Source organism: Aricia agestis, chromosome 6 (genome assembly GCF_905147365.1).
Source record: "Aricia agestis chromosome 6, ilAriAges1.1, whole genome shotgun sequence".
In the NCBI taxonomy this organism is placed as follows: Eukaryota; Metazoa; Arthropoda; class Insecta; order Lepidoptera; family Lycaenidae; genus Aricia; species Aricia agestis.
This window is the reverse complement of record NC_056411.1, coordinates 1,272,980-1,290,708: the sequence shown is the minus strand read 5'-3', so window position 1 is coordinate 1,290,708 and position 17,729 is coordinate 1,272,980. Positions and strand designations below refer to the sequence as shown.

Sequence of the window (17,729 nt, the reverse complement as noted above, 5' to 3'; positions counted from 1 at the left end):
ACATGAGGCTGATGATGAAAATTACAAAATCAATGAGACGAACAAAAGATATGAACCTAGCTTAAACAATGTTACAAATCTCACGTTTGCTTGGGAAAAAGTGGAAGCAAAAGAAACCTTGACCGTGGTATACTACTACAGTAAAGGTACTGTACTGTGACACCATTTATAGCTGAGATTGGAAGTAACAACAATAGTTATAGTATCTCACTAAACGGTGAACTTAATATCACTTACCTCCTAATATAAATCTTCGCTGGACTTCCACGAATATTTCAATACTTAAATCAGCTAAAACGGGTCAGCCGCCCTCGAGTTTTAGCGAAGCTAACAAAATTTAAAATTAATTTTAATTTATATAGAATAGTCAATAACAATTTAACAATAATTATTTTTTATGCAGCACTGCTGGCTATGTTTAAAAATACATTTTAATGCCGCATCCAGGAAAATTCACCCGCTGTGGAAGTTGCGGTGACATTAATGTACGAATCAGTTAACCTGCGAATGTATCCCACAAATAATAACCGGCGAAATTAATTTCACCGTACATAATAATTTCAATGATTTATATCAGCATCGAGTACATTATTTATACTAATTAATTGTGCGTTATGAATCAGAATAATTATGTATGACCTTGTTAGTCGGTTTTGTAATTTGTAGCGCGTTAAAGGGATTGAGTGGTTAGCCTGAAATTAATATTTAGAGCTGATTGTATGATAAAGTGTTAAATAATGCTAATAGTGCAACTGCAACTGCTAATATTATGTAAGATAAAAAGCTGATGATATTGTACATCTTTTATTTTTATCAAAAGTACGGTACGGTACGGTGTGATTAAAACAATAATGTAAAGGATCTCTTTTTGTAACAATAAGGGTAGTAATCATAAAATAATGCAGAATATTAGCAGTTACTAAAATTCCTTGTAACATAGCATCAAAGGCGTGCTTCTGTTAGCATCACAAAGACAATTCCGCCGTAATAACTAAGTTCTTTAATACTAAGAAAGGACCGAAACTTAAAATTTCTTAAGCCACATGAAATTGCATCTTGAGAGCGGAAATTCAAATTCATACCTTTTAAATTACTTAAGCCAAGTTAAGAGTCAAGTTCAAAGTAACTTAAATTAGAATTAACTTAAGTAATGGAGGCACTTTTAGGAGAGTCCAAAGATTTAGAAGCACTTTATCCTTATTAAATAATCTCTGCCTTGCTTACGTGTGAATTTTCGGGGATTGTGTTTGCGTTGTAATTATTTTGTAAATGAAAACAATATATTTATTTATCCTCTTTATTGAATACCTAATATTGAAACGGGACTGACACATTGATATGAGTTATTAAATACATATTAGAGCAAAAAGTTTGTGATTATATTGTTGTAAAACAAGCATTATATTCGTCATTGGTAGACACGGAGCTAATTAGTAGATCTTCGATATAACCATTTTTGAATGTACTGACTTCTTCAGCATTTTTCCACGTAATTTATAACTAGAACTTCACTTCTTAAGCATTGGTTTCCAAGAAATATTATTCAGACCGTGGAACTGTCTCTTCAGGTTCTGTCCGTCTGCCCACTTGGAGTTCATGTAGTGATCATCATCGTCCTCCTCCAACTTCTTCCACTCCTCCTGTTTCCTGTACGCCTGCAGCATCAGCTGTTTCCTCTCCTCTTCAGAGAGCACCGGTTCTCGGCCTGGCGCGCCTTCGCTGCTCGTGCACAGTTTTACCGTGACTTTGGTTTTGTCATTCTTACCTAGAAAAAAAAAAGAAATAAAACAAGGCTCACGTAAAACAGCAGTGTTGTGTTGCGATGCATTTGCATTTTTAAATATATTTTTTTAATTATTTTCCTCTAATTTCTTTGTTTATTTTTATGTAGTATGAATTGCACAATTATTATGTAACTTTCGTTACAAAAATAACGAAAGAAGTAAAACAAAGCTACTTTCTAATTATTTTCAAATAACACTTTTATCTTCCATCATTCATATACCTAAATGGTCGCTCAGTTTATTCCCACTGAGTAGCTTCTTCCCACAGGCCCAGAGGCAGGCTCGCGCCGGGTCGATGACCTCATTAGCAGCCTGGGTTCCCGCCAAGTCCTCCACATTGTCCAGCTCCATACGCACTGGGTCATGAGGCGGTAGACCGGCAGGGAAGACGATCTTAGTGGCCCCACGCAACTCGTCAAGCGCTTTGCATACATCCTTCTGCGTCATACATTTTCGTAGGTCTACCTGAAATGATCATTTTTATTGATGAACCATACATAAAAAATAATGACACCTATAATCCATCAAAATCATCTTATAAAATTCTTAGAATAAGGTGTATAAGAAGGTAAGTGACGCCACAGCTTCCACACTACGGTGTAGGCATTATTGACGCTAAGCCAGCCAGCTTGACAAAGAATAACCTGGCAAAAAGATTCTGTGAATGTCCATCTAAAATGACACTTACATGCTTTTTACTAATATACTCTTTGGCCGTGTCTGCGGCTTTCTTCAGCACCGCCTGCAAGTTGGGCGGCGGGGCGCGACCGCAGCGGCGCCCCATCTCGTCCTTCGCCTCCACGTAGCCAGCGGGGGCGCAGCGCTGCGCCCACGGGTCTTCTAGTTTTAGTTCCTTGATCTGAAAAGTATATACTCAATATAGAGTCCGATGATAGGACGCAGAGAAATTGTAACGGCCATGGATGGTCATAGGAAGCAGAGAATTTATAATAATAATAATATAATATCTATGGACGCTTCACACCACGTCAGTCTGGCCCCGTGCTAAGTACCTGAAGGACTTGTGTTACAGGTACCAGATAATGGAAATATATTTAATTATTTTATACTATACATAATATATTTAAGATTTTTAATATATCATACACATATTTAATACACATCCAGACCCGGGAACATTGAAAAACTTTTTGTTCCGCCGGCGGGATTCGAACCCGCGACCCCCGGCTTGAGCTGCCACACACTCAACCAATTGAGCCACAGAGGTCGTCAGAGTTTCTACGGCCGGCGTCGCTAGTCTCTGTCACTTGCACACAGTACATGCTCAATATAATGTCCAGTCACAATACAAAGAGAAATAATTCGTCTAATGAACTATCACTTCTTGTCTCTTTCTCTTGAACATACAAAAACAACATCTTTAAAAATTTAATGTAAAATACCGTTCCGCCAATTTTTTTAGTTTTGGCGTGATATGACCCTAAAAATCCCAAAAATTAAGTATATAAAATACCTGTTCATCAGTCAACCCCTGCATCTCCAAAGGCAAGAAAGTTCCGTGACTCGACAGCTCTTCCATCTCATAGCATATGCGTGTCACCTTCAGCCGTCCATTGTATATACCCACTATATCCTTTACCACATCATCAACTAAGCTATCAATGCTCGTTTCATGTAGGAATTGGCTCTCGTCACCGCGTTTTACGTGAAGCACAACCATTTTGAGATTTGTCAGTGATGTGAGTCTACGTTGTATTGAATAAACAACGGTTGCCATGGCCTGGACGTTTCGTTTCCGTGGTAACGTTGTCAAAGTCAGTCTGACAAGTATTTTTGTAAGTTGGTATGCCTGGATTGCTGCTAAGCAGTTAGCATGTGCTTAGCACTGGTTTTGTACGAAGGAATTGAGGGTGGAAACTAGCCTAAATTACTGTGAGAATCTGACTAGGAATTAGAATGTACTTATATTATTATAATTTATTTTAAGTAATTTCTACCCTATTTCATCTTCACATGGGTAAAACTAGGATTAAAAATGACAATTATTCTATCCAAAATACTATTAACTAACAAGCAACCAAAATAAATACCAAACACAAACTTTTCGACTCAAATATCCATATATTTAGATAAAGACATTAAAAAGCTATTCCTTCCCGATACATCATCGAAGTTTAAATCTACATTTAGCTGGGTACTCGTATCTCCCGCGGGTTAATCTCGCAGCAGAGGAGCTCTGCACCTGTGAAATTCACAACACTCGTACGATCGACCTGTAGACTTAAAACTTCCAAGGAAAAACGGTTCTCCTTTTGTAGAGTTTTCTTTATTTATAAGTGTTGTGACTTCAAATGTTTATTTTTAGACCAGCTCTTAGTGCTCTTACCTGCTGCGTCGTCCGTAACTAAAAGCAAGTCACTCGTAATTTAGAAAAAAAACTGTTAATTTTCAGCTTTATATTTTTATAAGCGGGCAAACAAGTAAACGCTTCACCTGATGGAAAGACTTCCTACCTAATTAATTCATCAAGCCCCATACGCTCACTTGTGAACGAGACACAATAGAATATCTATTGTGTCTCGTTTTCCTACGATCTTCGGGTTAAATCTACATCGTTTTGAACATGGTTTCCAATAATTATTATTGTGAATATCTCTTGTTACGAATGCTAAAATGAAAATATATCTTGCAACCCACGCTAATAATTACAATGTCACAAGTAAATATGATGTTTAAAGATATTTTGTGACTCGCGTTAATAAGATCATGATTTTAATTAAATTCAAGTGTTAATTTTGTGTCGGACATAAGCTCTTCATAATTAATTTTAAATTAATTTTCGACATTCGTTGAGGGATTTGATGGTAATTGCCAATTTTATGAGTTGAGAGATGACGGAAAAATGTGGTGTCCGAAATACACATTTTATGAGCATAAAAAATTAAGTAATAATAATGAATATGAGATCAACAGACGTAGCGTTTTTTAAGGGGTATTAACGCGGGAGAGCGGGAGAGAGATATACGTGGGAGAGCCATGCTTCAGCACGAATGGGCCGGCTCGACCGGAGAAATACCACGTTCTCACAGAAAACCGGCATGAAACAGCGCTTGCGCTGTGTTTCGCCGAGTGAGTGAGTTTACCGGAGTCCCAATCCCCTACCCAAATCCCTTCCCTACCCTCCCCTATTCCCTTCCCTTCCCATCCCTACCCTCCTCTATTACCCTATTCCCTCTTAAAAAACCGGCAACACACCTGCAGCTCTTCTGATGTTGCGAGTGTCCATGGGCGATGGAAGTTGCTTTCCATCAGGTGACCCGTTTGCTCGTTTGCACCCCTTATTTCATAAAAAAAAGTATTTAAATTGTATTTCTACTAACACTATGGCTTCTGAAATAAATGGTTATTATTATTATTATTAACATCTACCATCGAAGGTGGGACAAAAACATATTTGTAAATTGGAATCGTCAAAAACATTGCATTAGAAAAAGAGGAGAATCATCCATTACATGCTTAGTACATGAGATTTTTTTTTACTTTGAGTAAAATAATATTTTTTTTTCTAAACATCTAAACATACACAGTAGGTCATGGGCTCAAAATATGTGCAGTTTGTCGTACCCTATATAAAATAACTCACATAAAAATCCAACAGCAATAACAATAATTTTATGATATTCAAATTAACAGACTATCAGAGATCGCTTTACATTTTTTATTATTCGGTGATGTACCATTTACATGTTTTATGGGGTATTGAAATGATGAAAACGCCCCAACCCCCGGTTATTTATCGGGGGTTGAATTCCGCGGTTTGCGGAACTATTACCCTTGTTACGTGCTGTATTAAACTATGACGTGCTTCGTATGAATTATAGCCTTAAATATCTGAGTTTCTTGAGTGAGAGACTTAGATTATTTTCCTAAGTGAATAACTTGAACATCACTCTGTCAATACGCTTATTAAACAGTGACACTTGTATAGTGAAAAGTAACAACCCGTTTAGTAGGAATTTAACGTTATTTTACGTTTGATAGTAGACTTAATATGTAATTTTAGTATTAGTTGAGCTCTATTAAAATGCTTCTGGGTCTCTCCGTCGTGCTGGGAACGTCAATATTATACAGACAGTTAGTTTAGCCATTCGTGTAAAAACATATACTCAGTGTTCTTAGGCATCTTTAGAAATAAGATAAAAACCTTAGACGCATTTCATTTGTTCAATACATAATAATACTAGCTGATCCAAACGTTGTTTTGCCATATAAATAATTTCTTAGGTCTAACGAATGTACATACAATGTTTCATTAAAATCCATTGAGCCGTTTTGGAGGAGTTCGCGCGTAAACACTTTGACACGAGAATTCTATATAATAATAGAATTTAGATGCTGTTTTCTTTATTGTCTTCTGTTTAACCTACTCCTTGTTAACATCCATGTATGGGAACACTTAATTTATTCCAAAGTAATAACAATTAGACACACGAGCAGCGTCGCTGTCGCATTACTCGCTCCAGTGGCCCGCTCGCTACATTACACCGGGCCGAGATCGAATAGTTTGAGATATCGGGACACAGTCCCATGTGAGGGTATTTGTTTAGGAAAATGTTGTACGGGGGTAGAAGGAATGGTGTGATTAGAATAAGTAACAAGGAAAATAAATAAACATTAGTCTATGTAAACTATACTTATCCACATTATTATAAGAATTTGAAAGCGAGTCTGTCTTTAACTTATTCATTTTCATACCACTGACACGGGTTACTTTCCCCGCGTTCCATTTGATGTTAAAAACGCATAAACCCCCCCAATTAGGAGGCATTTTGAGCGTTTTGATCGTTTTTAACATCAAATGGAACGCGGTATTTGTGTCCTAAAAAGAAGAGTTGCATCACAATAAATATATTTTGGAATCAATGGCGCGGGCACGATCTAACTTCTGATATTTACAATTTTATAGCAGTCAAATCTATACAATACAGTTTTTTATAAGATTTCTAAACCGAAATCCGCCAAAGCTATTTTAAACCGCAAGCAGAAAACAGTAGAAAAATCTATAAAATGTTCTCAATAAAGTTCACAGAAACAGGACAAACAGTCCAATCATCTCCAGGCATCTCGTAATTGCACAGACCGGCGCACGTACTGCCAACATGAAAATATTAAACGTTGCGGATGACAGCTTTATCTTCTGTCCCGCTCGATCGGCCGTGTATACTTTTTAATCGAGTCAAAATGGCAAAGGATTATCAAGTCATACGCCGTGAATTTTATGACGCTTTGTATAAAAGTGAATTACATTTTTAAATCGTTAAATGTAGGCTTTTCCATTTAATTCGATAAAATAGTTCACGTGTTATTTTTTATTCGTTTTTAACTTCAAGTTTTATAGTTTAAATTATTCAGAACATAATTATTATACCATTTTATATAAAGCGTCATCGTTCCGTGTTAGCCCGGGCGCGCACAAGCGGCCAAGACGTAGCGGCTAGGCTCCGGCGGCCATCGAGTGAGCTACCTCAGTATAAAACCGCTATAGAGCATGCGCACTTGGCCGCAACGCGGTCAGCGGCCACACCATACTCGATGGCCGCTGCGACCTATCCGCCGCGGCCTGGCTGGCTTAGAAAGAGCTAGTTTCCTTACTTAGGCATTTTCAATTTAACATTTCGATGTATGGTCCGTCAAGAAAGTGAAGAAATTTTCCTTTTTTCTTAAATTGATTGGAAAGGGATGACACTACGATGTTGCCACTTTTTAATGTCTTCCCTTACTTGACAGACTATAATTGGAATAATAATTTTAACAATATTATGTTTTTACTTTTCCAATTTTGAAGGTGTCCAAAAACTAATTGATAGGGTAGGTAAAGGTACCATCGAGGAAATTGATTTCTAGGCAGTTGACGGACCTACGTCATGTGGTCGGCTTATTTTATTTTTTTTATGAAATAAGGGGGCAAACGAGCAAACGGGTCACCTGATGGAAAGCAACTTCCGTAAAATAGGGTAGGGGATTGGGCCTCCAGTAAACTCACTCATTCGGCCAAACACAGCGCAAGCGCTGTTTCACGCCGGTTTTTCTGTGAGAACGCGGTATTTCTCCGGCCGGCCGAGCCGGCCCATTCGTGCCGAAGCATGGCTCTCCCACGTATAAATTTTAGCTGTGATGGGTTTGACTTAACGCGACCAAATTACTTAGGTCGCCATCTGCCCAGGAATCAACTTCTCTGATGTACTATCAGAGAATTGAATTTGAACAGATAATCATACAAAGTGTTTTTTTTTTTTCAGGTCCCGAGCTTGTGCTCGCACCGGCACGGGCACGACATATCCACAGAGGGCCCCGACCCCGACGTACAGAGGGACAACGCCACGCATCATGGGAAGGTACGTCAGGTTATACCTTATATTACTAGTAACTAGAACTAAATTAGCTACTACTATTTAAACGACAAAAATCTGAAGGTGGTTGTAAATTTACCGTACTCGTATATTTTTTTAATAACTTTTATGAATAAGTTTCTTTTGAAACTTGAAGCTACACTTCGGTATGTGGTCGAAATACCATAAATGTTTTAACTTTTCCAGGTTTCTTGTGCTTGTAACATATCATGGAATAGCAACGTACATTACTCCCAAATTAATAACGCGCATGCAAATCTTCGCTTGGTTGTCGTAATCACGGAAACACCCAAATCTATGAAATGTAAGAGCCCCAAAAAATCACTTGCATTCTGTATCTTGTTCAAAGGAAATAGAAGTAAATATCATATAGCCGGTGACTCTCCGCTATCGCCGGTCCTTCAAAAGTACTATAAATATACGTAACCATGGTAACGTCCAAGCAACGTCAGCCACCTCAAAGCACTGTACAGAGATTTTTTTCTATTAAAATGAAGTTAAATTTTGAATGAAAGCTACGCCAGGCTTCGTAGCTCTAGCTACGCTGCGTAGATAGCGTGCTACGCCGCGTAGCCAGACTGCTACGATCGCAAACCATATTTCTTTTCACATAATATTTGCTGCCATTTCTTTTTTTTATTAAGGTTCCGTAGCCAAATGGCAAAAAACGGAACCCTTATAGATTCGTCATGTCTGTCTGTCCGTCCGTATTTAATCATAACTATAATGGACCACTATAATTTAAAATAAGTTCAGACTTTTTATGTAGTCTATTCACAGTAATTTTGTAGTACGTTTTCAGTGCAAATCTCTTAACCATTTTAAGCATCAGCTTTAGATACAAACAAAATTCACTAAAAACTTACCCTAAAATGACTCGTGTAATACCTCGGTAGTGGGAATCCCGAATCGCAGACACAATAGATTTTCAATTATTATGCAACAGCCGGTTGCCGCTTGGGGATTGATGGGTTAAACTTTGAAGTCCGCTGAACCAGGTTTTAAGATAAACTCAATATAATCCATAGGTATTGAAATTTCAAAGCCAATATTATGTTGTATACCGGCTGTATAAACACCGTTTTGATATTAATTTTGCCTCTCAAGCGATACTCGTATTTAACACAGCTTAAACGTAATTGGAACAATTTTCAATTATATTTGAGTTTGGAACATTATTATTTGTGCTGTATCTATACATATCTAATTTGATGGAAATACTGCTTGAAATGACAACGTTAGGACTAAAGATATAGATGTATAGTTTGGTCACAGAACAGATACAATAGTTGTATCTGTTCTGTGACCAAACTATACATTGATAATAGATACTTGAGTGAAGTCTTAACAACTGTAGGTTCGTAATTAGAACATAATATTCTGTCATCAGGCTAGGCGTGACCACGACCGCTGGAAAATAGATTATGCAAAATGTCAAGAATAAAAGAAGAACTTCGCAACAAAACTGTTTGTGGAAAGTACGCAACGAAGGTGCGAACTGGTGTAGCCAACCCGAGCCTTGTACTAGAAATGTAAGATTAAGTTTCTGTACGACTTCTTAGGCCGGTATAAATAGTCAGTACTCAAGATGCATCTCGGTCTCAAGACACGGTTCAGGCTCTGTGATTGGTTGGCTGTCAAAATTTGGACCAATCATAGAGCCGAACCGCGTCTTGAGACCGAGATGCATCTTGAGTACTGACTATTTATACCGGCCTTAGACATAAAAATAGCTGCCTAATAGGATCTAAAATCCAAAACATGATTATTTACCACCGATAGCTCCTGCACGTGCCCTATAAATCTACTATGTGCAGTTATAGCCGTCCGTGGCGGGCACAAGTCTGTCGGCTGGGAAGTTAGTGTAAACACCCAGTCAACCAAGTCTGCGCATTCATTAAGCTGGGACCAAAAACCGGCGCTTGACAAATTGAAGTCGGCGGCTCGTGGCTTCACATTTGCATATGCTGGTGTTGTGCTTGCCTGTGGTGTAAGTGAGAAGCTGTAGCGTAATAACTGAATCAAATGATTGGTGTAAAAACTTAGCACGAAAATAATAATCTCATAAATTATTATTATGGCTCATTGACTTGACGGGGATCAAATGACGTTCCGCTATCTACCTACGAATAAATGTTCATATTATTGGTAGAAACATCGATGTTTGACGAATTCCTGGATCGTGAGAATCGATAAATAAAATGTAGCTTCCAAATTATCTACATAATATGTCAGAAATTAAAATCTTTGGTACGCAAAATATACAGTCTTCTACCACTCATCAGTTTAATCTTTGTTTTGGTTACAAGGGTTTCTTAATCTAGTTTCTACATCCATCTAAATATTCACCCGCTGCCGCCCGCCACTCGCACCACCCTAAACCCTTTGATACAGTACGTTTTGATTGTAAATTTCCACCGAAGCCGGGCGGGCGGTATGTTTTTATTACCGCGTTCGGCGATACTAGCTGTCGCCCCCGGATGCGCGCGTTTAGATTTATAGCTAACAATGCTAATTTGGCCATACGATATTGTGAATTTGGTAATGTTTAGTACCATTATAATATAGGGATTTAAAGCTTATTTTGCTTTATTTATTTGCTACAGATGATTGATGAAAATTTATTTTTATGCAGATATCGGACATATTCTAACCAAGCTTTTTGTTGTGCCAAATTAAAATGATGATTTTTGATGTCTCACCGCCATACTCAGAGACATTTAATTATGCTTAACCCTCAATTTAATGAAGAATTTGACAGATAATGAATGAGGCTTCTGTAAAAATTTTGAATTAATTACATTTAAGTAATTAATGTTCCACTTTGAGTGCGATAGTCAGAGTATTTAATTAAGATACCTTTTAATTTCAGTCAATTTAATTTGTATTAATATCAATTTCTTTTTGAAGTTCTTCATCCAAAATTATTATGAGCTGAATATTAAAGTTCGCCATACAAAATGTCTGTTTCTTCGAACTGTTTAATGTTAGGATGATAATATTAAGGAACTTGGAAGGAATAGTAAAATCAAAGAGAAGGTACACAGAATTTTACATTCCCGACGTCACTATTCTGAAAGCTTCTGCGAGAATATTGCATTACTCAAGACAAAGACTGTTTTTGGCATTTCGTCGAGAATAGCCGCTCAGCTTCTTGCATCGCGAGACAAAATACTAAAGAACTGTAATATTAATGAGCTTCAACATGTAGCCTTTGAAGTAGTTTCTTAAAGAAGTAACTTTGACTTTGATGTAATAAAATAATGTTACTATTACTACTACTAGTACTAGTAATTAGCTACATTTTACAAAATATTATGATACCTTTGTAGTACTTGTTCGACTGTCGACAATCGTGAGCTTTGAAAAGTTACATGTATAAATAAGTAGAGAAAACAAAGAAATTGTAGAAACGTTACAATTTGTAGATAAAGTTCATATTTAGTGTTAAGATTGTAATGACGTGTCATTATGTAAAACGTTTAAGCCCGGCCGCACATTGTCCGAATTCTGATCAGAAACAGTTGCATTTCGCCGGACCGCCACCCCGCACACTATCCGAAATATCCTTCCGACGAGTTCGAGCTCACTCGGCTCAGTACAATATATAAGAGACATCGCGGACGTGCAACTGTTTCTGATCAGAAATTTCGGACAATGTGCGGCCGGGCTTAATCGATGGCTCTTATTACATTCATCAAGGATATATTACTGAAATATTTTCAAGCTAGAAGACAGCACCAAGATAGACAGTAAACTATAAGTCTTGTTTGAAGTTTCACAACGCTTCTGTGAATATTACGATATGACGTGTGGTCTGAATTTAGTCGGATTAATTACTATATTATATGTGCTAGCAGCGACTTTTGCGTAATATATTACAAACGTATTGACTCTTACAAACGCAAAGAGCTATGTATCTTGGTGCTAATAACTAAGTTCTAAGCACTAGGTTTAAGCCTACAATCTAAGACAAGCATGCGAGTAGTTTGCGATAATCGCTAGTAGAACAACAACAACTATGTAAATGACTTCCCGACGCTGCGGCTCACCATACATACTACATACAGACCACTAAACGGTCTTATTATGTGTATTTATGTAGGAAAAGCGAATAGCGAAGTATAAATATGTACATAGCTTTACTTCTTTAAAAATAATATTTAATAAATAACTTTTAGTAAATAAGAACGATAAAGTGCATTATAATTATTAATAACTTAATTCCACTACATATTATTTGAAAAAGTATTCCTCTGCATACTTCCTTACTGATATTTTAAGTGATTCTTTGTCTTTGTCTTTCTGTTTTCTTAATGCTTAATAGCTATGTCCACACTGTGTCTTTTTTTTCCCGTTCATTAAGGGCATGCGTTATAGCGCAGTCAACAGCGCACGTGAGGCATGCCCGCGACGCATGCCGAGACATCTGACCGTATCCAAAACTTTCGCTTTGTTTTATTTTTTTCTGGAATTTCTTATGAAAAAATAAGGTGCACATATTCCACCCAGTAAAATGTTCTCGTCGCACATGTCAATAAGCTGACAGACACTGCAACTGAACATAAAATGGTAATGTTGGCGTTGCCAATACGAAAGTTGAATAAAAAAAGATGACGAAAATTTAAGATGAAAGTGCACAGTGTGGACAGAGCTTATCGTTAATAATCAAAAAATAATATTATATCAAACCTTGTCATAATATCATTAAATACGAGTAAGTATATAGTAATAATACATGAAAAAAATATAGTTTTTTATCTACAAAACAATATAATATTATCAAATCATAGAAGTTTCTGTTACTATAAAATCCCAACTTTAACTAGAGAAACTATTGTTGAGTTCAATAATTGGTAGATAGTGTCTATTGTCACGAGTGTTCCAATTATGATGCACGATACGAGTGCCAATTACGGTACACAGTGTACAAGGACACGAATTCGTGTTCCAACTTATATCGCACCTCTCAGGTTTCAGAAATTTCTAAAATCGTTTCACTTGTTACTGAAACCGCTAATATTTTGAGAGTTTCTTAAGCTTTAATACAATTACATAATTATTAGGTAAAGGACACGCAAAACATTTAGGTTGCTGCAACTGGAGGTACAATCGACGCATATTTTTTAATACTTATCTACCAACAATGTGTGATCTACCAATAGCTCCTTGTCCCACCAAAGAGACCCAAAAATGTAACATTGCACCTTCCCATCCATTTTCAGCAAGCAATCATAAAGCTTTGCAGAGCCTACTACTGCCAGTATCAATGTCGTTTCAATGTGAAATTAAGGCCGGTATAAATAGTCAGTACTCAAGATGCATCTCGGTCTCAAGACACGGTTCAGGCTCTGTGATTGGTTGGCTGTCAAAATTTGGACCAATCACAGAGCCGAACCGCGTCTTGAGACCGGGTCGCATCTTAAGTACTGACTATTTATACCGGCCTAAATATCAAATTATCAAACAAGTATTTTCCGTCTAAAACGTTTAATTACATTCTGATCCTCAAATAGAAGCAATTTGTAATAATGTTATGCTTCTATCCAATTGTTTTCAATCTAGTATCAATCTCAGTCTCGACTTTTATACATTTAAATATCGTTAATTAACGAATAATAAAATAATTCATGTCTAACAAATGTCATATACCAAGAGCCCGCGAGGGCCAGACCTTTCTTCGATTCGTGAAGCTGAAGGTTTACCCGTTTGTGACCTTTACAGAGGTAAGAAGACCAGCAACTATGGAGTTTCGGTCGCGGTTACTTTAGGAGGTATCCAGTTCTGAAGGACTACCAGACCTACGAGAAGGAGTAAAGCTCAATTTCATAGCTTATATTCTTCGCGGTAAGTGGAGGAATCCCGTCTTTCAGTGCCGGACATTTTTGACAGTTCCTTCCCACTGCTAGATACTCTCAAAGTCTAGTTCTGGTTCTCTTCCCACCCTTAGACTTTAAGAAGTTTAAGGGTGGGAAGCAACTGTCAAAAATATCCGGCACTGGAAGACGAGATTCCTCCACTTACCGCAAAGAATATAAGCTATGAAATTGAGCTTTACTCCTTCTCGAAGGTCAGGTAGACCTGCAGAACTGGATACCTCCTAAAGTAACCGCGACCGAAACTCCATAGTTGCTGGTTGTTCTTACCTCTGTAAAGGTCACAAACATGTAAACTTTCAGCTTCACGAATCGAAGGAAGGTCTGGCCCTCGCGGGCTCTTACTCTATCAGTAATTATCAAAGTTAAATATTAAACTATAATAGTTTTCATTATTATTAACTTCAAAAGTTCAAGGTCAGTTACTTTAATTTATTAGATATCTAAAATTAGTATTGTAATATTTATTGAAAGCACTATTAGTAGTCTGTGAAGCTAAAGTATTTTATAGCACTATGTAATTTGATAAATACAAACGCTAAATACCGGTTCCGACCATATTTTTTTTCATAATTTTTCATTATATCAAAATATCGTAAGTAAGTTAAGTAAGTTTCAACCCAATCTCCAATTAATTACTTAAGTTCAATATTTAGTAACTGATGGTTATTGAAGGTATAAGCCTTAATAGTAATTAAGACCATAATGGAAGTAATCATTAACCGGATAAAATTGTACCAGCCCTCGGCCAGAAGGCTTTCACGGCAAAAATTACGACATGATTCTCTTAAATTTCTTTTAATTATATTTCCGTGTTTCAAAAAGAAATATGATATTAATATAGTTACAATATTAATGTAGTACCTTATTATTTTCACTTGATTTTCACTCATTTGTAAATAAGATTTGTCAATAACATTACATTTTTTTTTATGAAATAAAGGGGCAAACGAGCAAACGGGTCACCTGATGGAAAGCAACATCCGTCGCCCATGGACACTCGCAGCATCAGAAGAGCTGCAAGTGCGTTGCCGAACTTTTAAGAGGGAATAGGGCAATAGGGGAGGGTAATTTCTCCGGTCGAGCCGGCCCATTCGTGCCGAAGCATGGCTCTCCCACGTAAATATTTTATATACAAATCAACGCTAACTATGTTTGTTATAAAATGCAGAGTTTGCAAATATCTATTACTCTACAGAAGGGGTTCCCAAACTTATTTTTTTTACTGCCCACTTTGAGAAAAGATTATGTTTTAGCGCCGCCCTTGTTTCAATTTAAAATGCATCCAGATGAAATAAATAACCCTCCAAGCTTCTACACAACGCCCCTATTTTTTTCTGGGTCCAACACCCCCTGTAGACCTTCAGCACCCACAAGGGGGCGTTATCGCCCACTTTGGGAAAGACAAACTTCTCTACAGGCTACAAGTATTTAAATATACATTTTTGATTCATCTTTTTTTATAAATTATTCACAATACCGAAATTGTTATAGAATACCGAATTACTTAATTAGTATTGATGTTATAATAACGCTATAATCGTTATCCTTTGCAACGCACTTCCGTGCCAAAGTAGCTCGTTTTCGGGAAGGACTTCCCAAACTCCCATAATGTAAATAAGTGTTTAAACACATAATTAATATGTCCGAAGGGTATTAATTCTGTTATTAAATTAGCGATGAACTCCATAAGCCGTCAAAGCATGTGTGCGTGGGATGCCGTATTGTGTTAGTGTGTTAGCACGTGTTGTGATAACGCGAACGTGTTGTGTGTGTTGTGTTGTTGAAGTGTGAAGTGTAGTAAATGTGTGGGAGAGAGTGATAATGTGAAATTAATGTTATTTAACGTCACTGCACTATGTTTAGCCCGGCTGCACATTATCCGAAATTTCTGATAAGAAAAATTCAGTCACCCCGCCGGAACGCACTCTGTTTATACATTTCGTTGTGGACCCCGCATACTTTTGGAATTCTGACGTGTCCAAATGTATGAGCGGGGCGGGGCATCCGAATTTTTCGGATCAGAAAATCGGATAACGTTGACATTAAAATTTACCCATCTAAATCTAGTTTCAGAGGTTTTTTCATCTACTCCTAGGAATAATAAAAATATCTACTCACTAGAATTTTTAATTTGATCAGGCCAAAATATTAACCAATCAAAGACAAGAAAGACAAGGACCAGACCAAAGAAAGAAACAGCGATCGCGCTGTGTTTCGCCGAGTGAGTGAGTTTACCGGGGGCCCAATCCCCTACCCTTTTCCCTTCCCAACCCTCCCATATTTCCTTCCCTACCCTCTCCTATTCCCTCCCCTACCCTCCCCATTACCCTATTCCCTCTTAAAAGGCTGGCAACGCACCTGCAGCTCTTCTGATGCTGCGAGTGTCCATGAGGGACGGAAGTTGCTTTCCATCAGGTGACCCGTTTGCTCGTTTGCCCCCTTATTTCATTTAAAAAATAAGTTTCAATTTTATTCTCAAAAAGTTAAGCTGTCAATATGGATGATTTTGTATTAAATGTTGTAAAAACTCGTTTAGTTTTCCAGAGATTTGTAACAGAAATATCTTAGTGATACTAAAAGCCATTTCGACTCCGTAAATATTTTAACGACTTTAGGAATGGGGCAAACTGTTTTCAAGCGCAGGACAGCGCTGCATTATTCAAAATCTCGTTTTTAAATCTTTTACGCCAGTTGCAGCTTATTTCTGTTACTTATTTCTGCATAACTCTTTTTAAATACAGCTTAAATTATTTTCATTTTATTTGTTTGTTTGGTTAAACGAAAACATTTGATATACTTTACTAATGTATGCACAACAACTAGACAGGTAGGATAATATTATGTTGATATTAATGATTTATGTGTCCTAATGTAGGTCCTAATCAAATACTAAGAAAATTTCTCACTTAAAAGGATTACAACCGATAGAGGATGCAGAGTGAAGCTACATCTCGGCGTAATTCCAGGGGGTCCAAGCTGTTTGAAACACTATGGCAGTCAACAATTTGAGCAGCCCTTCGTTGGATACGATCCAGAGGGAGCAGTTGGTATTTTGGCGCCCCTGCCCAGAGATGAGAACAATATTCCATATGAGGCCGAACCTGCGCCTTGTAGAGTTGTAGGCGTTGGTCCGGACTGAAGTACTGTCTCGCTCTGTTAAGAACACCAAGCTTCTTCGAGGCTAATTTGGCCTTACCCTCAAGGTGATATCGGAACTGGACTTCGCTCGATATGTTGACGCCAAGTATCTCAATGCTAGGGGAGATGGTTAAAGATGTGCCCTCGAAACGAGCATAAACGACCATTGGTGAATTTTTAGTGGTGAACGCGCAGACTTGTGTCTTGGCGGGTTGAATTGGACTAAGTTACGTCTACCCTATTCAGAGACCTTCTCCAATGAATTCTCCACCTTAGACACAAGTTCGTTTCGACTCTCAGTGACATTTTGCCGAGAAATATTAGGGGAGCCAGTATATACAGCATCACCTGTACTATCATCCGCATAGCAATGAATGCCGTTGGTTCGTAACATGTCATTGATATGCAGTATGAATAGAGTAGGCGATAGCACACAGCCCTGAGGGACACCAGCATTTATGCTTCTGTCTGCTAAGAAACTAGTGACCCACTTACATAATTTCTCGGGCAGCCCGTATGATGGAAGCTTTGATAGCAGCGCTTTATCCCAAACCCGA

General features: G+C 37.6%; 2 protein-coding genes across 2 annotated transcripts in view; one reads left to right on the top strand and one right to left on the bottom strand.

The window, feature by feature from the left end:
• Positions 1-17,729, top strand: part of LOC121727556 (protein madd-4) — a 316,241-nt gene that overhangs the window by 190,914 nt on the left and 107,598 nt on the right. The window contains exon 4 of the mRNA XM_042115445.1: positions 8,045-8,140. Within this exon, the coding sequence (XP_041971379.1) occupies positions 8,045-8,140 (96 nt within the window). The remainder of the gene's footprint in view (positions 1-8,044; positions 8,141-17,729) is intronic.
• LOC121727558 (cilia- and flagella-associated protein 298-A) lies at positions 1,287-3,489 on the bottom strand. Its single transcript, XM_042115447.1, has 4 exons — positions 3,259-3,489; positions 2,473-2,643; positions 2,006-2,249; positions 1,287-1,765 (listed from the first exon to the last, which is right to left on the bottom strand). The coding sequence occupies exons 1-4, from the start codon at positions 3,463-3,465 to the stop codon at positions 1,509-1,511; spliced, it is 879 nt and encodes a 292-aa protein (XP_041971381.1). The 5' UTR covers positions 3,466-3,489; the 3' UTR covers positions 1,287-1,508.